General features: G+C 56.1%; 1 protein-coding gene across 1 annotated transcript in view; it reads left to right on the top strand.

The window, feature by feature from the left end:
- Positions 1-25323, top strand: part of PHACTR3 (phosphatase and actin regulator 3) — a 101994-nt gene that overhangs the window by 56640 nt on the left and 20031 nt on the right. Inside the window, exon 7 of the mRNA XM_042930519.1 lies at positions 3078-3231. Coding sequence (XP_042786453.1) covers positions 3078-3231 — 154 coding nt within the window. The remainder of the gene's footprint in view (positions 1-3077; positions 3232-25323) is intronic.

Below are 25323 nucleotides of genomic sequence, written 5' to 3'. Positions count from 1 at the left end.
AGCCTCCTCCTCTTGGATGAACTTGCCCTGTGTGGCTGCGGCCGTGGGTTATGTACAGAGTTCTGGAAAAGGTGACCCTGACCATTTTTTCCAGTTGTTGCTTTTATGGAGGAGAGAGTTTCTCTACTATCTTTCCTAATGTTGCTCAACAGTGTTCTCTCTCTTTAAATAATTATTCATTTTCATTTAAGGAAATTATGATAAAAAAACACACAATACTAAAAAGCAAAATTAGTACAGAAAATGATGAATTCTTGACCTCCCTGGGCCAATTATAATGTCATATGTACTTAAAATTTCGGCACCTACACATCTACAGACACGTTTCTGGGGATGGCACACACACATCCGTACCCCTGCTGTCGTCAGCAGCATCCCGTGGATGCCTTTCTGGCACTCAGTGACCTACCTGCCACCATTGTCGATGGGTCTGCGGAGGCTCATGGTACATACGATGTGCCATCATCTGACAGGTGTCATCCTGGGTATCTTGGTTTATTTAATTTCTTGCTTTCATAAATGACGCTGGGCGAGCACCCTTGTATCTGGTTTTCTGTGCTTGTCCCACTTTTCTGTGTCAAAACAGGGAAACCGGTGCGTCTGGGGGCATCTGGGGAGGGAGGACTGCTTGCCTCCCACGGTCGGGACAGAAAGGTTTCCTGACCTCGGGTCCTCAGCCTCACATCTTCTCCGAGTCAGACCGCTCTGGGATGTGTGCTCGTTCAGAGCGATTCTGGGGGCGCCTGGGTGGCCCAGTCAGTTGAGTGTCTGATTCTTGATTTCACCTCAGGCCACGATCTCACGGTTGGTGGGATCGAGCCCCACGTGGGGCTCTGTGCTGACAGGGTGGAGCCTGCTTGGGATTCTCTCTCTTCCTCTCTCTTTGCCCCTCCCCTGCTTGTGTTCTTTGTGTCTTTGTCTCTCTCTCAAAATAAATAAACGTTAGGGGCGCCTGGGTGGCCCAGTTGGTTAAGCGTCCGACTTTGGCTCAGGTCATGATCTCACAGTTTGTGGGTTCAAGCCCCGTGTCGGGCTCTGTGCTGACAGCTCGGAGCCTGCTTGGGATTCTGTCTCCTTCTCTCTTTGCCCTTCTCCCACTTGCTCTCCGTATCTTTCGCAAAATAAATAATAAAAAAATACTAAAAGTAAATAAATGAGCATTAAAACAACAACAAAAAACCCAAATTGACCCAATTGAAGGTTGGGTGGGAGTGCTGGCCGGATTCGTGGAAAGCCTCATTTGGAAGCTATTTGGAAATTTCCTTTGTTGACTTCTCAGTAACAAAACCTAGTAACCTCCTGACACGCTAGAGAAGACCTGATACCAGGCTCTAAGTTTTCGTCGTGTCCCTACTGTGTGCCCGCACCGTGCCCAGAGAGGCTGGGAGAACGGCTTGCTTGCTCCCGGCACCGGGACTTTATGTGGAGCGAATTCTCATTTCCATCTGGAAATCTCTGACGAAGGTTCTTTTTCTCAGTTAAGAACAAATACGATTAAAGTTTGTAATAAGCCCAAGACATTTGCCATGGGCTTAAAAAGACTTTCGTTATCAAAAGCTTAAAAGATTAAACCACACTCAGTGTGGTTTCATAGTTGAGCATACTCTGGGTCTCTGAAAATGGCAATCCCTTCTTGCCGCGTATTAGACCCTTGACATTCATGAAGGATTTGTCCCGAGACCTTTGAGATGCCCTTAATTCGTGAATGCCACCAAAGCTGTCAGTTTCCCCTGGAACACACAGTAAAGACTAACCGAAAAATGCACGTGACTCCTTCAGGCTCTTTGTGATCCTGTAAATGTAGGACTCTAGCCATTTATAAAGCTATTAAAACAAATTCAGGCTAGAGCCCTCGCTGAAATGGTTTGGGGAGCCATTATGTTCCTCTTTCTCTATAAAGCATAGCAAACAAGCTCATATTAGAAATTCAAACCTCAGCGGAGCCCCCTATTTTTGTGTCTTACTTTGTCCCCAACTTCTGTGAAACTGTCACGTTCTGAGACTCATTTCTGGCTTTGTACCCCCGTCTTCGACGCTAGGCGTCGGCTTTCTCGGGGAGCCATTTTTCTTGGCCTCCACCCAGGGGGTGTTGGGGGATGGTCTGAACCCCCGGATTGAAATCCATGTCCTGGTAAAGCTGCAGAACTGCCACCTGCAGTTACCTGCCAGGGGCGGGGGGCAGGGGGGTGTCTCATTCAGAAACTCACCGACTCCGCACATCACCGTTTCCCAGCATACCATCCTTCTCTGCCTGTGAACACCGCCGAGCCCACTTCTCTTAATTTAGACATCCCATCCTCTAAGATCTTACTCGCACCCGGATGTTCGCTGAGCCCGGGCGTGTGTGGAAATAAAGATCAGCCTCAGCCTGGGGACCCGGAGTCAGCCCATCCTTTCCTTTGCTCCGTGTTCGTTGGTAACATGCTGCGTCAGCGCTGTTCCGGGGCCCGCGGAGGGCACGCTGCTGTTGACCTCAAAGTCTGGTGAAGGAGACGATAAATTGACGGACGGGGAAGAGCTCAGATCCAGGGGGAGTTCACGGTGTGGTGTCGTGGTGATTGGAGTCCCCGCGGGCCCCTTTGAGAAGGACGGAGGCTGGCTGTGGGGACAGGGCCGGCTGTGGACGGTCCAGCAGAGCCGGGTGGCCTGTGGGGGGCAGACCTGCTCCGACGGCCCCGGGGTAGGCTGCTCTCGGGACTGGGGAAGCGGGGAGAGTGGACCCTGAGGGGAAAGGGGAGGGGAGGGGACTGCCATGGGAAGTAACTGTAGGTTATGGCCCAGACTCAGAAGGAAGCCTGAGTGCCATTCATAGTCACCCTGGGGGAACAGGTCTGCCCCTGGAGGTCCTCTGTGATCGATCGCCCACCCGTGGAACGCATGGCCCACAGGCAGTGACATCACTCTCTCCCGGTATCGCCCCCGTGCCCGTCCGAAGGCGCCACAAGCTGACAGACACATCCCCGTTGCCCTGGTGCAGACTCCTTCGAGCAGCAGGGGGGCGGCTAGGTCGGCAGGCCAGCACCCGACTAATACCTGTGTCCTTGTCCCTTCCCTCCCGTCCCTCCGGCGGCTCCCAGGAACACTGCCGAGAAAATGCAAGAAGGAGCTCTTGGCGGTGAAGCTACGGAATCGGCCCAGCAAGCAGGAATTGGAAGACCGGAACATTTTCCCCAGGAGGACTGACGAAGAGAGACAGGAAATCCGACAGCAGATTGAGATGAAACTCTCCAAGTAAGTAGTGGCTTGTCGCCTCAGGCAGAGGCGGGGGGCAGGGGGGGGCCCCCTCGCAGCCCGCACCCCGCTGAGGCCCTGTCTTCCCTGCCCTGCGCCGTCTCAGGGCTCCCAGACGGGGCTCTGACCGCGACTTCTCACCTCGCCACCGTCCACGCTGGGGACCGGACAGTCCTTTGTCCTGGGGGCCGTCCTTGTCTTCACGCCTGACATCCTCCTGTGACAGTCAGAACTGTCCCCGCACATCTCCACCTGCCTGGCGGGGGGGGGGGGGGCACATCGCCCCCAGCAGAGAGCACCGGTCTGTAGAGGGCAAGCGAGCCCCCTGAAGGAGTGAAGGGGCCACGGCTGGGAGGGGCTGTGACAGCGTGGGCAGGACATGCCTTGTGGGCGTCCCGGACCTGGGGGAGAGGCTCTGTTTTCGCCTCCACCGGGCCACCTTCCTGCAGGGATGTGCATCCCGTATTGCCAGATCGCCTAAGTTTTGCAAGGAAAGCTGGAATCTACTGGGGGGACAGTACGTGCACCAAGTTGAGCCCGTCTGCTGTCTGGCTGTGACCCAGAGCACGAGTGAGCGCCCTCTGCTTTACAGCCCCCAGGCGTCCCCTAGGGCGGTCACTAGGGTTGGCTGTGTGATGGGCCCGGACAGCGTGGAGCTGTGGGTCTTTGTGGCTGGGATCTGCCGGGGTCCAGGGATGCGCCCTGGGACAGGATGCTTTGTTACCAGTAGGGGGACAGGCTGTGACCGCGTGGTGGGCCCAGCATTGGAGGACTTTCTAGGTTGCTCCCCAAAAACCAGGGGCCAGAGCACACGGGGCAGTCCCGCTCTCACCGGCGGCCCCTGCCACGAAGCTGGCCCAGAGCAGCTGAACATGAACCACAGGGCTTTTGTGGGAATCAGGCCCTTCGAGCCTTCTGGATCGTAGCCCCAGGATTGGGGGTGCGGGTGTCAGAAAGGACGTATTAACGGGGCTCGGGCACACACCTGTTGCCATCTCCCTGACCTCCCTGCTGCACCTTCTGGAGTATGGCCTGGGCGGGGCTGGGCTTGGAGGGACAGGGTCCCGGACTCCCTCAGCCTACCCGTTCCCCCTTTAACCCTCAGAAACTGGTCCTGCAGAGCAGGAAGGGATGGCATCCCGATGGTGGACCCGCTGTCCCCGTGCCTCACCCTCGATTTGCCCTTGACGGGCGCTTCTCACTGACCCCTGCACCCAGGTCACCTGCGGGGACCACGGGAACATGCAGGTTCCGATGAAGCAGGTCTGCAGCGGCCCTGGGGGTCTGTGTTTAGACAAGCGCCAGGGGACGCCAGTGCCGCTGGTCTGTGGGCCACCCTCAGCGTCTTCCAGCCTCGGTAGCCTTGACACTTGGGGCCGGGTGAGTTTGTGGTGGGGTGTCCTGGGCAGGCTAGGACGTTTAGCAGCAACACTGGCTTCCGCCCGGTGGGGGGGAGGGGTTACTCCTATCTTGCTCCCACCCACCCAGCTGTGACAGCCAGAAATGCCTCGAGACATTATCGAGTGTCCCCTGGGGGACAGAATCGTCCCGGTCAAGAAGCACTGATCTGAAGGTCAACTTGGACTTCTTCCCCCCCGGGGGTCTTTCCTCTGCCTGAGGCACGGGGCTCTTTGGGTGGCTCAGCCCTTGTTCCGCTCTGCACCAGGGAGCGTGGGCCCTGTTGAGCCCATCTTCCACTGAAATCACTCACTGAATGTTGTCGAGGGGGGAGGGCGGGGAATGTGCAGACCCCAGGTGCTAGGATTCTCTGTGCCTCGGTTTTCTCACCTGTAAAATGGGGTGATAGCAGCTGCCAGGCCCATGGCAGAGGAGGGACCGGCTCAGCAGGGCACAGGGGCCCCAAGCTGGGGTCCTAGACACTTGGAGTCACACACACAGACCTGGGTTCAAATTCCACTCTGCGCTGATGTCCGGGGTGACCTTACCCCTGTCCGGGTCTTTTCTCATCTTTAAGGTGGGATGCTGACCTTCCAAGGTCATCGTCTGTTTCTGGGAGATCCCGTAAGGAAGGCGTGTTACACAGCACCTGCCCCTCGGCAGGTTGGGCTGCTGACCTCTGCGAGCTGGGGCCTCTTCCTGCGTCATCTCTAAGCCTTGTGGCCAACGGTGTCTGTGACACAGACCGCTCTCAAGGTGTCTGGTGGCTACTTGGGGCTCAGGAACCCCACGGGGAAGCTTCTTAAAATACAGATTGATGGGGCGCCTGGGGGGCTCAGTCGGTTGAGCGTCCGACTTCGGCTCAGGTCACGATCTCTCAGTCTTTGGGTTCCAGGCCCACGTCGGGCTCTGTGCCGACGGCTCGGAGCCTGGAGCCTGTTCGGATTCTGTGTCTCCCTCTCTCTCTGCCCCTCCCCTGCTCGCACGCTGTCTCTCTCTCTCCGTCAAAAATAAATAAACATGAAAAAAAATTAAAAAAAAAAAAACAGATTGGTGAGCCCCGTCCAGACCCGAGACCGGAACATTCTAACAAGTTGCCTGGTATGGGTGGGCTGAGGCAAGCCACCAGTGTGAGCCCATATTAGCGGATTGAATGAGGCTGTGATGCCCCTCAAGCCCTTATCGTTGCATCTGGGTCACGCGTCAAGGACTTAATTTACTCGTGTGAGGGGCCCTGGGCAGCGGAGATCGCTCCTGTCAGCTCGCGCCTTCCTGCAGAGCCACGGCCTCAGACCTCTTCCTGTGTGGCTGAACCGCCCCCCCTCCCCCCGCCCCCGTGCTTGGTCCCCCTGCTTGGTGTGGGGCAGATGCCGGAGGAACACGCGCGGGAGGGAGCGGGGAGGGAAGCCTAGGAAGCAAATGCATGAACCCCTCGGGAGGGGTCCAGCTATCACAGACGGGGAGGAGGCCTGGACCGGCGGAGGGGACCCCTGTGGACACAGGGCCCCAGACCAAGGTCTGCCCCTGCTGCCGGGGGTTGTCCCAGAGGCCCCCTGAGGAGAGGGGTCTGGACCAGCATTTCCGAGAGAGACGGCAGGTGTCGGGTGTGAGCGGTTGTCCGAGGTGCAGCTTGGGCCCGGTTGTGGGGCCCCGAGGCCTTTCCTCCTGGGTGTCGCAAGGCCCCTTTCGGGGTCGCGGCTGTAGTCACCATGCTGTGCCAGAGGCCTCTTGAGTGAGGGGAACCTGAGGGCACGGGCACAGCCACGTCCACGGCCACGTGGGGTGTCGCCATGCCTGGCCTCAGCTGTGCTGCAGGCGCCGTGGGCGGGCCGTGGGGTGTCCAGACCTCACCCACGGCAGGCAGGGAGGTTCTTGTACCCCTCTGGGGAGCTGCTGGTACAGTGGAAAAAATGTCAGACCGTGGGCCAGGGAGGCAGTGGGGACAGTCTCCACGTCCTGGGATGATTTGGGGACTTGGTGCCACCACCCGGGGACTTTGATGGCCGTTGCCTCAGTGGAGCCCCGACTGCCTGTGCCTGTGGGCCGGGCTCCCGGCCCCGCAGTGGGGCCGCAGGCTGCTGGGGTCCGGCTCCCGGGCGCCGGGGCTATAGTCCCAGCACTGACTGACCCCAGGCCGCCGTGGACGTCTAGCTCCAACGTTTCACGTGAATGGGACAGTCTGTGCTTCCCGAACGGCAGGCACCGTTGAGGGGGCTTCTCGGTCTGCGGCCCCCTGAGTGCCTGACGACCTTCAGTTTCCTTTCACTCACCCTGGCCTCAGCCTCATCAGTGATAGCCTTGAGTCCCGTGTTCTCGTTACATGTTTTTTCTTTTTTAAATAAAGGAGAAGAGATTTCCTAACTCTTCACCTGGGTAGGGGGTGCGGTGGGGGTGGTTCTGAGCCTCAAATGAGAAGCCACAGGGAGGGGGGTGTGCGTCCTGAATAAAGTCTCCTGCAGGTGTGCTGGAATGATCTTCCCCCCCCCCCCCGCCCCCAGTATTTATTTTGAGAGGAGAAGGTGGGGGCAAAGGAGGGGCAGAGAGAGGGGAAGAGAGAGAATCCCGAGCAGGCTCCAAGCCGTCAACGTGGAGTCCAACATAGCACTCGATCTCACAAACCGTGAGATCATCACCTGGGCCGAAATGAAGAGTTGGCTGCTTAACCGGCTGAGCCACCCAGGTGCCCCTGGAATGGCCTGTCTTGACCCTCTCTCCGCCACGTCTTTGCGGCCTTCCCCTTTCTGTTGGTGCACCGGCCACGTTCACGCAGTCATGCACTCAGCAGGTATTTGCCGAATGGCTGTGACGTGCCCGACACGCTGCTGGGCGTGAGGTGTCCCAGCAGACAAGACGGAGGTAGTCTCTGCCCTGTGGGGCTTACTGTACCTGAGTATGCTGCAGGCATGGCTGGATCCAGATGCTCCTACGGCATTGATAGGAGTTGGTCTGCTTCTGATTCTTGGCTTGGCTGTGCTCCGTGTGGCTTCGTTCTCTGGCTATTTTGCTCCACATCCTGGTCCAGGAAGCTCCAGGCTTACCTCTATATGGGAGCCCATTCCTGAAGCGATCACCTTGACCAAAGGGACGGAAGGGGCTCCCTGGACACGTTTAGATCACATGCTCATCACTGAACCGATCACCGTGGCCGAGGGAACATGCTCATTAATCAAGCTTGGCTTGCGTAGCTGCTGGTTTCCTCGATGGGATGTGCACTTGCGTGAGGGTTGGTCTTCTGTTTCTCTTATTTCTGGTGAGATTGGACGTGTTTTCAGTGTTTGTTGGCTCCTTGGTTGTTTCTTCTTTTCATGAACTTCACCTGCAGGTTTCTTTGTGTTAATGATTTTAGGAGTTTGCTTTGGAAATTGTGGCTTCGACTCCTTCCTCAGTTTGGTGAGTTACACAGCCGTTCTCTGGGGCTCGTGTTTTCATTTAGGTCATACTTCCCTGTGTGCAGAAGTATTTCATTGTAAGGTCGTTGGATTACCAGTCATACTCCTTAGGCATCAGCGGGCTTTTCTGTCAGGGGCCAGCAAGTCAATGCTTCCCGCTTTGTGGACCCTACAGTGTCTGTTGTAACAACACGACTGTGCTACTGTAGCACTAACGTGGGCTTAGCCCGTGTGGAATGAGTGCGTGTGGCGTTGTGCCGAGGAGAAAACTGTATTTACAAATGTAGATAGCGGCCCGTGGGACAGAGTTTGCCGACCTCCGATACACTTTATGGTTCTGCTGTTTGTGTCATGTTTAAAAAATCCCTCCCTACCCAGAGGTACAGAATAAACTTACTCTTTTTTTTTAAATGTTTATTTATTTTTTTGAGAGAGAGACAGAGGGAGAGGGGGACACAGAAGCCGAAGCAGGCTCCAGGCTCTGAGCTGTCAGCGCAGAGCCCGACGCGGGGCTCGAACTCACACACCGCGAGATCGTGACCTGAGCCGAAGTCAATGCTTGACCGACAGCCCCCCAGGTGCCTCAAGAATGGAGTCACTTATTGTACTATTTTTGCACCTGCCTTCTAGTTCTGCCAAATGATAATGGTTTTCTATGTAACAAACAGACCAGGTTCTCTTTCAAAATAGAGTATTATGTGAATTGATCTAAAGGAAAAATAGTAAACAGTGGTGGTATATACGTGGTTCAAAACCAGGACAAAATCATCACGAGGACACTTGGTGTAAGAGAAGTCCAGGCCACCCCCTCCCGCCCCACCCCACCCCTGCCTGTGGGTGCAGGAGGGGAGGTGGGAGGAGGCGGGGGCCAGAAACCAGCCTGAGGCCCTGGAAGGCCCCCAGTTTCGAGGAACCCGAAATACATGTCCCGGACCGGGTTTCCTCCCTTACTCGCTGAGTCTGTCACGCATCTTAAACCTTGGACTAGAACGGAGGAGCACCTGTGACTTTTGTCACCAGGTTTACAAACAGAAAAGCAACCCGGGACCCAGAGAGGGAGGCAGCTGAGAAGTCGCATCCGCATCCGGGAGGAGGGTCAGCTGCTGTCTCCCCACAGACACGGTTTAATTGGATCCCTTTGTCTTTGTTTTGCCTCCTTGCGGGGTCTTTGCGCCATCGCTTGCTGAATAATTCAGCCCTGGTTGCCATGGCAACGTGCCCTCCACCGAAGCAGCCTGAAGCGCGATGGGTGTTTTTGTTTTGTTTTATTTTCTTTAATTTCCAGACCTTTAATGGTTTCTCTTCCGGGCGCTCCCAGGGCTGTCGCGGGTGAAGTGGCCGCTGTCCCCGGCTCCCTGGCACAGGCACCTGCCGGGTGCCGGGTGTGGGGGCTCCGCGAGGTGGGGGGCATCTCTCCAGACGGGAGCCCAGCTCACCTCTGTGAGTGACCCTGTCAGTGACTCCGCCACATTTAAGGACCCTCAGCCCTCGTGTGTCACACAGTAGGCGTGTTCTGGACATGATGCCCACAGGCGCAGAGTGTCGTGCGCACGGTGTAAGGGGAGCGACGGTTAAGGACGCCCGCGCGCTTTCAGTTTTAAGTGCTGGCCCCGGGCAGTAAGTGTCACTTACTTTCCCTCTTTTGATTCAGTCTCGCAGGAACCCGGAAGGATGGGTCTTCTTTCCACTTTACAGAGGAGAAAACTAAGCCTTTCCAAGAAGTTAGGGGACTCGCCCTGGAACCACACCCGGGCTCAGGGGAGGCCTCCTGCCGGAGCGCTGCCTCACCCGCTTCGGGCTTTGCACGGTCCAATGTTGGCTTGGCTCCCATCACCGTGCGTTCTGGTCTCCGGCCAACACGTCCGGCCTCTGGGCTCCCAGTCCTTCCTGCCTGTGTCCAGGAGGGGGGGGGGGCACAGAGATGATGCAAAGTGTCCCCTGGTGCGGAGCAGTGGGGGTGAGTGAAGGTGTCCAGAAAGGGCCCCTTAGCCGCACATAGGCTTTGGGGAACCGGGGCCAGGCGGGCTCGATCCCTGCCTCGCTGTCACAGCGGTGGGAGTAGGGCAAGGGCCGCCTCTGGGTCCCCTCCTGCCTGCATATGGAGACCGCGGCAGCACCCCTGGGGCTCCTGGGGAGGTTCTAGGTTAGTCCTTGAAAGAACGTAATAGTGTATCCCTGGCAGGAGGCGCTCAGGGAGACAGAGCTGCTGCTGGCAGGAGCTTGGCTGGGACACACCTGGGTTGTTTGTCACCTGTCACCTCCATAGAGGAGGAGGCCACCCGGTGGGCCGCACTGAGGCTTGAGTGGAGGCCATAGAAGCCTCTACAGGTCGGGGAGCAGCCCCGCATCCTTGTTAATGATGATGCGATCGTTGTTCTCGTTTGTTCTCATTTGTGACTGTCGTGTGACCCTCCTGGAGACAGAGGGGCCTGAGTGCTGCACGAACTTTCTATTAAGTGTCCCGTGGGGGTGGGGGTGGGGGTTCTCCGCTCTGGGGCTGTGTTGTGAGCAGCTGATTAAGGCTCAGTGATGTCCTTCGGGACTTGGTCCTTAGCATGCCACCATGGGAGTTAAATGCTCCTCGTCGTGTCCCTTTGTACATTTCGTTCTGCATCCGGAACAGGCTGCCACCACTCAGCCTCCATGGAAACAAGTTCGCAGGAAAAAAAGAGAGTCGTGCACAGCTGCCCCCACCCACCATGGTCACCTCGAAACCTGCAGAATTTTAGGGAAGACGCTGGATGCTGTTTTGTTTTTTTAAATGTTTTTAATGTTTATTTATTTTTGAGAGAGAGAGAGAGAGACAGAGCATGAGCAGGGGAGGGGTAGAGAGAGAGGGAGACAGAATCTGAAGCAGGCTCCAGGCTCCCAGCTGTCGGCACAGAGCCCGACACGGGGCTTGAACCCGTGAACTGTGAGATCATGACCTGCGCTGAAGTTGGAGGCTTAACTGACTGAGCCCCCCAGGCGCCCCCCTTGGCTGGAGGCCTTTAAGGACAGGGGTGGAGGCTGGCACGGCTTTATGGGACCCGAGTATCAGCCTTGGTGCCTGTTGTCCACTGAGGCCTCACAGGCAGTGGGGACCCCGTGCAGGGTCTCAGTTCTGTGGACACAGAATTTGGAAAACACAGAAATCTTTCTTTTTTGTGGACTTACCAGGAAGAAAAAAATGGCTTTTAATTTCTGGAAAGGAAGCCACTCATTTGGGCAGAGTTGAAGCTTCATTGCAGGGCCGGGGGGTTATGATAGCAGCGGGGCACTGATAAATATTTGCCGATTGAGGACCCGTCGCTCTGTGCACCCCCCCCCCCAACCTGCAGCGTGGGAACCCAGCTCATCCTGGGCGACTTGAATCCAGTCGCCCAGGATCCTCCGAGATGGGGACACAGGCATCCTCCGAGATGGGGACAGAGCAGCGTGGTTATTAATATGGTTGTTAGTTATTCAGCGTCTTTTCTGTACCAGCCTCCTGCTGAGTGCTTCATACACATTATCTCCTCGAAGCCTCACAGGGACTCTGGGGGTAGCTACTCCTAATGGTCCTATTTTTCAGATGAGGAGAAGTGCCTCAGAACAGCGCAGTCACCTGCCCCTGCGCGCACAGCAGGAAACGTGGGCGGGTAGCTGGTCACCTGGTCACGTCAGTGTGCCCATCTGATCACCAGGGGACTTTGGGAGCACACAGATTCCTGGACCCCGCTCCAGACCTCCTGAGTAGGAATCTGTATTGTAACGGGCCCTTCCTCCCCAAGTGTCCCCGGTGCCTGACGATGCTCTGTATCCCTGCCTCGGGACTCTTGGAAGACTGTTCTCTGAGGTTTCAGGATCACACTGTGCTGTGTTTCTGCACCACAGCTGCCTGGTGGTATCTTAAGGAGAATGCACACTTTGTAATCAGTTGCGTTTCCCTTTTTGCTTTGGCCGCCGGGACTCTCAGAGTCAAGTGCGCAGGTTCCCATGGCAATACTGTAAAAAAAAATATTTTTTTATGGAGGCCCTCTTAGGGTATATGAGATTTTACCATGTAGTGTCGTGTCAGAAGTGTTTCCATACTGTGACACAGTATTCAGATGTTCATTTTTTAAAATTTACTTATTTTGAGAGAGAGAGCATGTGCATGTGTGAGCAGGAGAGGGGTAGAGAGAGTGGGGGAGAGAGAATCCCAAGCAGGCTCCTTGCTGACAGCACAGAGCCTGATGCGGGGCTCAAACTCATGAACTGCGAGATCACGACCTGAGCCGAAACAAGAGTCAGATGCTTAACTGACTGAGCCACCCAGGCGCCCTACAAATGTTCATCTTTAATAGTGTCTCGTATCCCAGGACCAGATAAGTCTGCCGGCTTCGCTCTTCCCTCCCAACAATCCACAGACTTGGGATCTTTGCTTTTAAGGTAAAACTACAAGGCTCATTTTCACACGTCAATGTCTTCCTCTTTATGGATTATTTTCATGAGCTACACTTCAAGAAATGGGAAGAAGAGAAGAAACATAAGAGCAGGAGGAGGAAAAGAACATTGAGTTAGACAAGGTCATTACTCCAGAATAAGGCCCACTTGTCAGCTGGATCCCAACAGATCCGACTGGGGGAAAAAGCCTGGACCGCTGGGCTCAGGAGAAAGGGCGCAAAGCTTGTAAACAAATGCATGGGAAGCTCTCAGCTTCACTAGGAAATGCAGATGTAAAAATTCATAGTAACAAAGAGCCTTTCATCCTCAATTAAAATGACAATAAAACCAAAAAAAATTTTTAAATGTTTATATTTATTTTTGAGACACAGAGAGACAAAGCATGGCCAGGGGAGAGGCAGAGAGAGAGTGAGACACAGAATCGGAAGCAGGCTCCAGGCTCCGAGCTGTCAGCACAGAGCTGGATGTGGGGCTCAAACTCGTCAACCGCGAGATCATGACCTGAGCCGAAGTCAGAGGCTCAACCGTCTGAGCCACCCAGGCGCCCCGACAATAAAACTTTTAAATAATACTGCTTTGAAATCGTACCTTTTACTATCCGTATTAATAGAAGTAATAATAATGAAACTATAGAACGCTATCAGCCCTAGTGAGGTGGTGATTTACACACACACACACCCCACTGGCAGCCGTGTGGCCAGAAATAACTGAGCAGGGCTCGCGGAGAGCTCTGTGATAGCTGGCCCGTTGTAACCGAACATTCCACTTCTGGGAGTTTTTTTTTTTTTTTAATTTTTTTTTTTAATGTTTATTTATTTTTGAGACAGAGAGAGACAGATCATGAACGGGGGAGGGGCAGAGAGACAGGGAGACACAGAATCGGAAGCAGGCTCCAGCCTCTGAGCCGGCAGCCCAGAGCCCGACACGGGGCTCGAACTCACGGACCGCGAGATCATGACCTGAGCCAAAGTCGGACGCTCAACCGACTGAGCCACCCAGGCGCCCCTCCACTTCTGGGAGTTTAAAGAAGGAGAAGAAGGATGCTGTGATGGTTACCCGTCACCTTCAGCAGGTTCTGCTCCCCTGGGGAGCGGGTGATGGCAGACGATGGGCCAGTTGACTTTCCAAGTCTCCCCAGCCTCTTGGCTTTCGGGACCGTTGCCGAGACGTGAGCAACCGGGGCAGCTCCAGCCGACATCCCGGCTGCTTCGGTTGGGCGACACTGTTCCGACACGTCACGAACATCAAGGCAAGGAGGTCGGCCCGATCTGAGCAAATGTTGGTGACTTGGGTCGGGTTACCCACTGCTACGTGGGGGTCTGGATCCAGCCCTGCCCCGGGGCAAGGATCCCACAGTCAGGCTGGCCCGCGTTGGACTGGGCTGTGCAGCCCTAGGTAGGTCGTTAAACCTCCGGCCCGTTGCCCTCACCGCCCGGGGGCCCTAACCGTACATCTGCACAGGGGACACGGATTCAGGGTGTCCCCAGTGAATGTGGCCTGAGAGCCTGGTTGCTGTCTTCACACTTGCCCATTGTCTGCACACCTGCTGTGATTCAAAGCCTCGTGGGGACAAGGCATCACCACAGGTGTGGTCTCCTCCCTGCAGAGCATAGTGTGACAGCTGAGTCGGGAGAATCTCCGGTCTCCAGATGCAGGTGACGCAGGTCTGCGTTAGGTCCTGGGACAGAACGTGCTGACACGCAGACGTGGTGCCCACAGGAGCCCTCGCTCAGGCTGGCCGGGGGGGAGAATCACCCTGGGCCAGCGGAGGGCGGGGATGAGCCTGGTCTTGCTGGGCCTTTGTTTCTTTGTTGCACCTGAACCCTTGAAGCCCGTGATTCTCACGTCCACAGAAGTGTCCTTTGGTAAATTTCAGATGTCATGACCACAGCAGCAGCATCCTGGACAGACTGGCCCCTGACTGCTGGTAGGGCGCTGAGCTGACCGCTTTCTAAGCCTGACCACAGTCCCAGGCAGAGCCTATTGTCCCCGCTCTGCCGATGAGGAAACGGCCGGAGAGGCCACACTGTGTCCCAGCGTCTCAGGATTAGCGAGCAGCCAGACGGTAGGTTCTAGAGCCCCTGCCCCCACCCGATCCCAGGGTGTCTTGCCCTCATCTTGCACACAGTGTAGGAGGCTAATGACTTGGGATACGGTCCAGCTTCTGGTAGGTGTCGTACTAATGAAGCTGTTAACAGCCATCTCGGCCGGGCTGAGTGGGCCTGCTCCAGTGTCAGCAGCCCTGGGACTTGGCTCTGTGTCCCGTGTGGCCTGAGACGTTGTGCACGTGTCTCTGCATTGGTCCTTAGAACATCACGCCCGGTCCCACCTTGCAGCCGTCACTGAGCATGTGTGCGGACGTCATGCCCCCAGACCAGGGCCTGGCCACGGCCAGCGGGGTATGTTGCCCTCATGATAAGTTATGCTGTGTCCTTACAAATTCTCAGAAAATTTGCAGTTGATCCGTGGTTGCTGAGGTTAGAAGGTGAGGGTTTAAATCACTTACAGGGGGAAGTTGGGACCGCAGGAGGACAGGCCTTGTCTTTCCAGCTACACCAAATGCTTTGGGACATGTGCGGGGCGCCCACCCCCGGGTACAGAAACGCCAGGTTCCTGCGACGTGCAGAACCGCCTGGGAGCCCTAACTATGTCTGGGGCGCCTGGGTGGCTCAGTCGGTTAAGTGTCGGACTTCGGCTCAGGTCATGATCTCCGGGTTTGTGAGTTTGAGCCCCGCATCGGGCTCCGTGCTGTCAGCTCGGAGCCTGGAGCCTGTTTCAGATTCCGTGTCTCCCTCTCGCTGCCCCTCCCCCACTTGTGCTCTGTCTCTATCAAAAATAAATAAAGGTAAAAAAAAAATTTTTTTTTTGAAAAGACACACTCAAAGGCAAATGTCTACACCAGCCACAGAGGCGCAGGGCCTGGGAGGGAGAGGAGGAGGCAGGGATGGGTGAGGGTGTCAGAGCGTGGTTTGTTCCCAGCGCAGAGCTGAAGGATGGTAGGTGTCCGTTAGCGTGCGGGCAGGAGTGTCACGTGTCCTAGGCTGCGAGCAGAAGTAAAAAAAAGTGCCAAATACTGAATGGGCGTGGCTGTGGGGAGCATGGGGCGGGGCTGTGGCCAACGTGGGGCGGGGCTGTGCGGGGCATGACGGGCGCAAGGCCAGAGGGCCCAGCAGTGCCGGGTGTGGGCCTTCCGTGCTCCCGATCCGCACGTGATTGCCTCTGCTCCTCCCGGCCCCAACTTATCACCTCCTGGGAGGTCACCTGCTGTGACCACCCCCGCCCCCCCGACTCCCCCAGACATCGTTCTGTGGTTTTTTCTTGTAGTGCTGCCCGAAATTAGCTCTTATCTTGGTTTGCCTCTTCAGGGTCCGTCTTCCCACAGGACGCTGGATTCTGTCTCGTCACTGACGTGTCCCCGATGCATTCAGTAGGCGCTCGATAAGTTGGTGCTAAGTGGCGCACAGGGATGCCTGAAGGATCACAAGGAGGGGCGTGGCGGGATGAGGGGTGTCTTGAGAAAGACCACTGTGCTAACACGAGGGGGGCTGGGGAGCAGGATGGGGCAGTGCCTCTGGCCGGGGAGGTGGGCACTGTCATGTGGGCGATGGGGCTGGGGGGTTGGACTTGGGGGGGTACAGGACTGGGGTAGGCGGCGAGAGCTTGAGGAGCTCACCTGCCGGGTGGGTTGGGATGCTCTACCCCGGGAGAGGGGACACAGGAAGGAGGAAGGGGGATGTGTGAGGGAGGTTCTGTGTCTGGGTTTGGGCAGAGTGGGGGGGGGGGGGTGGTCCCTTTCACATTTAGCTGCAGTTAATCCGTGAGTGCGGGGGGGGCTTGTGGAAGGGGTGTGTGGTTGGAGCGCCTGGGTGACTCAGTCGGTTGAGTGTCCTACTCTCGACTTCGGCTCAGGTCATGATGTCACAGTTCGTGGGTTCAAGTCCCACGTCAGGTTCTGTGCTGATATCATGGAGCCTGTTTGGGATTCTCTCTCCCTCTCCCTCTGCTTCTTTCCTTCTCTCTCTCTCTCTCTCTCTCTCTCAAAATAAATAAATAAAAAAGGAGTGTGCAGACCACGTGGGGGCCTCTGCTGGCAGTTTTTGAACTGATGGACCAAGGGCACTGGGAGACAGGTGTGGTGTTTCACAGGGTGTTTCCTGTTAATGTCGGTTCATTTCCTACAACGCTGTCGTCCCTCTGACTTCACGCTCCTTTCACAGAGATCGAGTGGTCAGTGGCTTTTCAGTGGCCTCCAGGGACAGAACAAGTCCCTGTGCTAGGGTTGATAAGCCTCTCCATCTCCTGGAAACGGGGCAGCATTTAAAGCAATCAAAGGAAAACAGAGAGGATTTGGAATCCCCTTTTCTTTGTTCTAAGTGCTTTCAGGGCTCCAGCGCTTGGCCCTTGTTGAATAATTCGGGATTTGGGGTTGGGCATATTAGGAGCCGAGTGTTTCTGTTTGGATAAGACGGGCCGGGGGGAAGGCTTCAGTCATCCTCAGATGCCGAGGAGGGTGGGGCCTGGGCTCTCCTGACCCATCAGGGGTGACCTGGGACTCAGAGCCAGGAGAGGTGTCGGTTTGAGGACCGCTCCTGAGTGGCAGCAGCCTTCCACGACGAGAGCGCAGAATGCTCTCCGGCACCAGCTTGACTGCTTGGTGAGACTCCTCACAGGGTGAGCTCAGCTCCCTGATGCACAAGAGCACGTTCATGGGCTCGGTCCCAGAAGCTGCCGGTGGGTCGGTTTCCAAAGGGGTTTTCAGAGAATGGCGGGAAGAAAGGGGATGAATAGAATAGAATCTTGGGTGTGCCCAAGATAACTCACGAGCCAAAAATGAATAGCTTGGGCATCTTCGAAAAGAAATGCAGCTGTGGTGTGGAGCATGAATTTGGACCTATCATGGGCTTTCCTTTTCACCGTGAATCCCCAATTTGCAAAAGGGGGGATCATGCCCGTGATGATTAACCTTCGAGGTCATGGGTTTAAAATTTGATGAAAGCTTTATGCATAAAATATAAACACTTATGTTTAAAGTTTATAAACATTTCTGGAATTTTACTTTCGTAGCCACTGCCTCTCTGGCACAGTCCACATGGGTTTGGGACCTTGTGACGTCATGGCAGCCAATCCCCAGGTGATAGATGTCACAAGCTGCATTTTGCATGTGAGGACACCAAGGCTCAAAGTTGTTAGTAGTCAGTGAGTGAGGGCCTGAGCTTAGCCTGCCCAGCTGAGTCCTGTCCCTCAGCACCCACGGCCTGTAGCCCCATCACAGCACCCTGAAAGATGCCCACCAGCCATCCCTGGTTCAGAACCGCTGAATTGCTCATGATTCTCCACCGAGGCAGGGGAAGGGAGGACCCTACTTCTTCGATGCCTTGACCTCAGTGCCTACCATAGTGCCTGGAACACAACAGGCTCTCAGATGGCAGCTGTTGAATGGATGGGTAGCTGGATGGCTAGACGAGGGATTTGGATAGTCACGTAGTTGCGTGGGTGGGTGGGTAGACAGAGAGATGGAGAGATGGCTGGACAGTTAAGTGGTTGCATAGTTATGTGGGTGGGTAGATGATGGATGCTTGGAATGGATGGGTGGGGTGGATGGATGGTTCGGTACATGGATGGATGGTTGGGATGGATGGATGGTTGGGTACATGGATGGATGGGTGGGATGGATGGGTGGTTGGGTACATGGATGGATGGGTGGGGTGGATGGATGGTTCGGTACATGGATGGATGGGTGGGGTGGATGGGTGGTTGGGTACATGGATGGATGGGTGGGGTGGATGGGTGGTTGGGTACATGGATGGATGGGTGGGGTGGATGGGTGGTTGGGTACATGGATGGATGGGTGGGGTGGATGGGTGGTTGGGTACATGGATGGATGGGTGGGGTGGATGGGTGGTTGGGTACATGGATGGATGGGTGGGGTGGATGGGTGTTTGGGTACATGGATGGATGGGTGGGGTGGATGGGTGGTTGGGTACATGGATGGATGGGTGGGGTGGATGGGTGGTTGGGTACATGGATGGATGGGTGGGGTGGATGGGTGGTTGGGTACATGGATGGTTGGGTGGGGTGGATGGGTGGTTGGGTACATGGATGGATGGGTGGGGTGGATGGGTGGTTGGGTACATGGATGGTTGGGTGGATGGCCATCAAGGTGGACCCGGCTCCGTGGATAGAATGCAAGTCAGTAAAATTCAATTCCACAAAGTAAATATGTATTGAATGAATGATTTGCTTTAAGTAGTAGGGTCTTCAGGTAACTTGAAGCAATGATTCCTTTCACCGGCTTGATATATAACCAACATATTCCGAAGCACATCTGTGAGTGGTGTGAACCTTCGGGTCCACAGAGGGCGTTCCTCAACGTGGAGTTTGGTTCTGTCCTGGGGGTGTGTCCTGGCCAGGGACTCACATCCCGTTGCACAGCTGCTCTGTGGCCAGCTGGCCAGGCCGGGCCTCACCTGGGCTGCAGGGCCTCAGGCCCTGCGGTGGGAGTACCCCAAGGTCCCCCCTCACCGTCACCGGAAAGCTGGTGGACAGCAGGGCTGCTCCAAAAGCTTCCTGAGCATTTTCAGGAGGAAGTGGAGTTTCCCTGCAGGACAAAGACTCACCTTAACCTGTGACTCTCCAGAGGGGGAGTCAGACTGTCTCCACAGCTGATTTCACGGAGTAGAAGTCACATCCCAGGGGCTCCATAGGGACTTGGGCCAGGCCGGACCTGTGGCGGGCGGGAAGTGTGTGTCCTTGCCGAGGGGGCAGCCGCTGTCAAGCCAAGCGTGCGTGTCCCCCCTGGAACGCCAGACCAGTGCGGTGGGATCTCTCAAGAGAAACCGGAAATGTTCATGCGAAATTTCCTTCCGTTAAATGTTGGGAGTCTCTTCAACATTCTAAAAACGGGAAAGCATGGACCCCATGAAACACATTTGCGGCCATATTTGGCCTGGGGGCCACCTATTTGCGCCTCTGATATAAAGTCCCTTATGTGCTCGTTTTATGAGAAGCTCATTCTTGTTCTGAGATTAGAGGATCAAAGAAAATTTTTTTAATGTTTCTTTATTTTTGAGAGAGAGAGAGAGACAGAGCATGAATGGGGCAGGGGCAGAGGGAGCGAGAGCGAGGGAGACAGAATCCAAAGCAGGCTCCAGGCTCTAGGCTCTGAGCTGTCAGCACAGGGTCCGACGCAGGGCTTGAACTTGTGAACCATGAGATCATGACCTGAGCCAAAGTCGGACACTTAACTGACCGAGGCCCCCAGGCGCCCCTGAGATTAGGGGATTTTTGACTGCGTAGGGAAATAATGCACCATGATCTAAACTGGCTGTCAACGGCAGAAGCATCAAAACCCACAGGTGTAACCACCGATGTCCCGTGCATGGTCTATGGAATTCACTTCCTCTGCAACGAGCAGCGACTCAAAGACCTGGGGTCTGACCCTCGGCTCACCTCGATCGAGGGCAGCATCCCCTTGTGATGTGAAGGCATGAGCTGTGGCCAGAACTCCTTGGTTCCTGTCCCGGCCCTGTTTTCCAGCTGTGTGACCGCGGGCGGCCACCCCCCTGACACGCACCTCCCTTTGCTCTTCTGTAAAATGGGGGTGATTACAGAGGAGTCTGTCTCGCGGGACCACAGAATGGATGCCGTAAGATGGGACCCCTAAAATGCTTACGAGTGCCTGGTGGGGAGGAAGCACCCAGGGAAAAACAGAGTTCCATGAGAATGGGGAGTTGGCTTTTTGTCTCAACAGTTTATTGAGTTATAGTCTCTGTACCGATCAACGCATGCTTTCAAAGTGTGCAATTCAGTGGTTTTTGTGTGCTCATAGCGTTGTGTGTTCCCCAGCATCAATGTCAGACCATTTCCATTACCTGCCAGAAGCAGCCCTGCCGTTAGCCCGATCCCCAGGAGGGTCCCTGCACCACGGGGGCACTGAATGCACAGTGATTATGGTCACAAGGCTGGAGGGCGGCTGCTTGTAAAGGCCCGGCCTGGACGTCACCAAGTGTTAGTGTCAAGGTCTCCTTCAGCTTTGTCTTCATTGGACTCGATCATCTTTCCCAGGATCTTTCTCACTGTCTTCATCGTGGTCATTGACGTGTCCTGTCTGCTGCATAGAAAGCACTTAGGGAACGTTGGCTCTCAGCCCCTTGGCGTCCAGGGGCTCCACCTTTCGGGGGACGGAAGTGCACATCTGAGGCCGGGTCAGGAGCCTCACGCTGACCCCTGCCTGCAGCAAAAGGGAGGCCGGGAAGCGGTGGGGCGGGGCCGGGACATCACAGACCCTGCGTGCCTGGCTCAGGTCACTGTCGCGGGCAGCGTCCCTGGTTGGATGATGCTCTCTTCTCCCCTCGGCCAGGGTGTGCAGGGCCAGCTCTATGACTGTCTTTAGATTTTGAGATCCTAGGAACAAAGACTCTGTTGAGCAGTTTCTCTGCTTTTCTTTTCCTTCTTGGTGAGGCCGATTTACCTGACTTGCTTCCCAGCCCCACCCCCGCCGGGGGCTCCGGCGCATTCCGGGGACTTTCCTTCTCTATCTGTTTCGAAACTCAAGATACGATGCGGTCAGGTCTACTCTGTCCTGCTAAACCCTCTCGGGTGCCATCCTGACCGCACCCGCCGGCCCCTCCCGCTGTGGTTAGGGACCTGCTGCCGGTATTACATGGCCCCCAAAGTCAGGAGAAATGCCTGCATCTATCAGGGCACTTTCTTGGGTCTGCTGCAAAAATGGAAAAGGAACTGGAGAGGCAGGGCTGTGAGCAGGCTCTGTGGGATGTTGACCCTCTGCCCTGGAGTGGGGGGGGTGGAGGGTGTCAGGTGGTCCTGCCAGGCCTGGGGAGCAGGCAAGGCCGGTATGATCCAGTCAAAGCCGTGCCTGTAAAGCGTGGGCCTTGACATTCTGCTTTTAGACCGAGATGCTGCGCTTCCAAATCGGGGAAAGTTGGGCCCCTCTGATCCTCAGGGAACATAACGATCAGTCTTGGTCTTTGGGAGGAGCTCATGGTCTGCAGGGGTCACGGGTGTGTGGGGCTCAGCGGTCCCTGCAGGCGGGGCCCAGGCTCCCTTGTTTGGACCACGGTGTGGTGAGCCCATGGCCTTGAGTCAGCCCCGGGCCAGCTGCTTGTTGTTTTCCTGGGTTGCCTGGGAATCTGTCAAGGAAAGTACAGCAGGTTTTGTAAGCAAATGCAAAACGACGCCCACCCTCCCCTCAGGATGAATAAAACACGAATCCCAAACCAGGAGAGCAGGTGGTCTGGTGGGTGAAAGGTCCCCGGCTGGGACTTGCAGACTGAGCACAGGCGAATCACACTACTGGTCTGCGCCTGTGAAATGGGTGTGTAAGGCATTCACGGAGACTGCAAAACTCTGCCCTGCTTTGCCGAGAATCGGGTGGCTTGTTACATTCATTAACTTGTGTTACGTGCCGCGGACTGTGCTTTGCCTGTATTCACTGAAGCCCAAGACATAAGTACTTTGTCAGTTGTATCTTATGGCTAAGGGAATGTGGCTCAGAGAGGGTAGGGAGATGTTCAGAGTGACACAAGTAGGATGCCATGGAGCTGAGATCTGACCCAGGCAGGCTGGCTCTGAACACTGGGCCTGGAGACTCTCTGCTTCGTGGAGTAATTGCAGACCATCAGGTCTGTCATGCTTGTTCCACGGTCACTTGTTCCACTGGCAACAGACCCAGCAGGAGACCAATAAGGGATTTATTGCAGGTGCTCAGTTATGCTCACACTGGCATTTATCCTCTGTGGTCTAAGATGGCTGCAGGAGCACCGGACATCATATTTAAGTCCCAGAGGTACACATATCCAAGCTGAAAAGGCTCCCAGAGGCTCCTCAGCACACCTTTAAAGGTTGGAACCCCTCCATGTGGTGATGTTGAGCTGAAAAAGAGGTTGTCTTCAGCAGAATCCTCTTTCTGATGCTTCATCGGAAGGGAGAATGGAGATTGGGCGGGAAACTAGCAGCCTGTGCTCCTGTGGGTGTTCAAGTTAATTTTGTTGTGTGGACAGACTGAAGAGAGAGGGGGAAGGAACGAGCAAACACGGACGAGTGAATGAAAACAGTCTGCCTTAGGGACCAGCGGTTTCCAATGCGGTCTGGTCCAAGGAGTCTGCGTGGAGCCCCTGGGCTCAGGAGATTGACACCTGTTAGTTTATCGGTGCCCCGCGCACAGTCCAGCACTGGGCTGAGGCGATCTGGGGGGGCTGGCGGGAAGCTGGGGTGCCACGGACAGATACTGTTGTCCTTCCCCAGGGAGACCCCCTCCCACGACATCTCAGCTCAAGGACAGACGCTTCCTGAGCGACCTCTGTGTGCCGCCCTCTGCGCTGAGCGCTGGGGACAGAGGAAGGGTTGGAGGCGCTGCCTTCGGGACGAGGGACAGCGGGGGAGGGAGGTGAGCCGAGCCGGTGTGTGACAGCTGCGGGGACACAGGAAGTGCCCCTCGCAGGCCAGGTGCAGGGGCGCTGCTGTGCAGGTCCTCCTGTGTCCCCCTCCCCTGCCCCGCGGTTACCAGCTTCCCCCGCTCTGGGCTGCGAGGGCCAGCCGCTCCACGCGGTCGTGACGAAGTTCCGTGTCCCGTAGAAGTCATCCGGCGTGTAGGGTGGCAGCGTCCCATCAAGGACGGCTTCGAGTGGAGCTCTCGTTTCAGTCCGCCTTGGTGTTCTGGTCTCGGGGATGGGCCGTTTCCTGCGGCCCCGCCAGGCCCCCGCCCTGTGCCAGCCCCGCCTTCAGCCCCCAGGCCCACGAAGGAGACTGGACAGAGAGAGACGTGATGAACCAAAAAGCCGCTTGGAAGAAGAAAGGACCAACACGATCTGGTGTTGCTCCAAATGCTTTACTGTCCCAAGTCACACAGGTGCACACTTAGCCATGTTTCTGGGGTGGAGTCGAGAATGTTCCGCTGAGGAGGGACCGACATTGGAGTTCTTCTGTGACACAAGCGTGGGACGCACCTTGGACGATTTCTAGGGTCGATTTCCCAGAGGAGCGCTGAGGTTTCAGAGGTGCTTGGAAGGAGCTGAGTGCAGGATCCTTCCTGAGTGTTTGATTCCGTCCCCACCTTCGCACTCTCTCCCGCGCTAGCCAACGGCAGGATTTTTAGCGTCGTGCCTTTGCCGACTCCAAGCGTTCAACCCCGTTCTCCTGGAAATGACGTTTTCCTTTTACACCCGTAGTAAGTCATTTAATCAATGTGCATAAAATTTGATTAAATTTCCTAATTATCAAACTAAGTACACCTGGCGCATAGGTTTGGGGACAGAGGAGCCAGTTTCTGACAGGCACAGAGCTCGCTGTTGAGGACAGACAGCGATGGGCAGGGGCTACGGACTGAGTGTGGTCATCGGGTCCCGGTTTTCCAGGATGGGGACGGTGATTCACCCGGAGTCGGGGAGTGGGGATACTGGACAGAGCCTCCCCCGTAGTACTGCCATCCCCATATAGACAAGGGGGTTGTGTCAGTGAGGCACCAGGACAACAGACCCAGCAGGATCTGGGATTTATTGCAATAAAGAGATTTATTGCAATCCCTTATCTGCAATAAGGGATTTATTGCGGGTGCGGGCGTTGGCGAGGCAGGTCTGGAATCCGTGACACGGCTGTTGGGAAGGGCCGGAACCCTCAGGCGTAGGCAGAGGCCGCTCTCCACAGGCAGAATTGCTTCTTCACCAGACAGCCTGAGCCCAGCTCCTAAAACCTTTCAACTGATTGGGCCAGGCCCACCCAGAGCACCTAGGACAGTCTCCCTTACGTAAAGTCACCTGATAGTGGACATCATTCGCATCTCCTAAGTACCTCCACTGCAGCACCTGGATGAGTGAACGACCACCTGGGCCTGTCACCCTGTCAGATGGACACCTCTGACTGTCACAGAGCCAAAGGCAGTGAGACGTTGGTGAGCAGGTGGGAGGTCGCGCAGCTGATCGCTGGAGAAGTGAGAATCCCAGCCGGGGCCGGGTCTGGAACCCAGATTCTTCAACCACAACGCGATTTTGTGTTTTTTTGCATCTGCTTTTCTGTCCGTTCTTTCCGGAGTCCGGCTGGGCGACCCTTCCAAGAAAGGCCAGGGTAGACGCGGCCCGCACTTTCCCGTGTCTGCACAGGGTTGTTGCCGGCCGGCTGCTCTCTTTGTCCAGGCCCTAAAAGTGCATAAGGGCTCTCCCTGCATTTTGCTCTAATGCGTCTGTGCCCCTAAGGGCACTTCTGAACACATCAGCCTTGAACTGGGACCGTTGGGTCAAAGCATACGGGCATTTTTATAATCTTGGCAGACGGCACCGATGGTCCCACCAATGGGGGCGACTCTTCGTCTACGCTCCGGCCAACACCGAATTTCCTCCCTTTTGGCTCTCCGCCCTTCTGCGGTAACCCGGCGACTGGTGGTCCGTCGTTGTTACTGCCGCGGGATCTGGGTGAGGGATGATGGTTTTCCCCACAGCTGCAGCCCAGTGTCCCCCGGGGAGGCTTAGGGTGTCCCGGGACCCCTGGCTGAGTGGCTGGCACTGTGCCAGGTGCTGGGGATGTGGCAGCAGCCGAGGGAATAAGGGGGAGGGAGGAGGCCAGATGGACGAAGCGCCCCCCCCGCCTCCCCCGGGAGTCTCGGGTCCCTGAAAGGCCACTCCACGCGTTGTCCTGGGTTTGCGCGCACGGCCTCCGTATCCCCAGCATGTGCGGCAGGTAGGGGAGCCGTGGGCGCGTCCTTTACAGGCTTGGCCAGTGGCTGACCCCGGGCCACCCCGCGGCTGTGTCAGAACCGGGCCTCGGGTTCCTGTCTCCTGGTATAAGAGACAACCGTGGATGGGCCCGGTTCTCGGCACAGACAGTGAGGGATAGAACCAATGTGGGGTGACTGCGAGGATGAAGGGGGCTCAAGTTTGGGGGGCTGCTC

Source organism: Panthera leo, chromosome A3, assembly GCF_018350215.1.
Source record: "Panthera leo isolate Ple1 chromosome A3, P.leo_Ple1_pat1.1, whole genome shotgun sequence".
Taxonomy (NCBI): Eukaryota; Metazoa; Chordata; class Mammalia; order Carnivora; family Felidae; genus Panthera; species Panthera leo.
The sequence above is the reverse complement of the archived record's forward strand: the minus strand, read 5'-3'. Positions and strand labels throughout refer to the sequence as shown.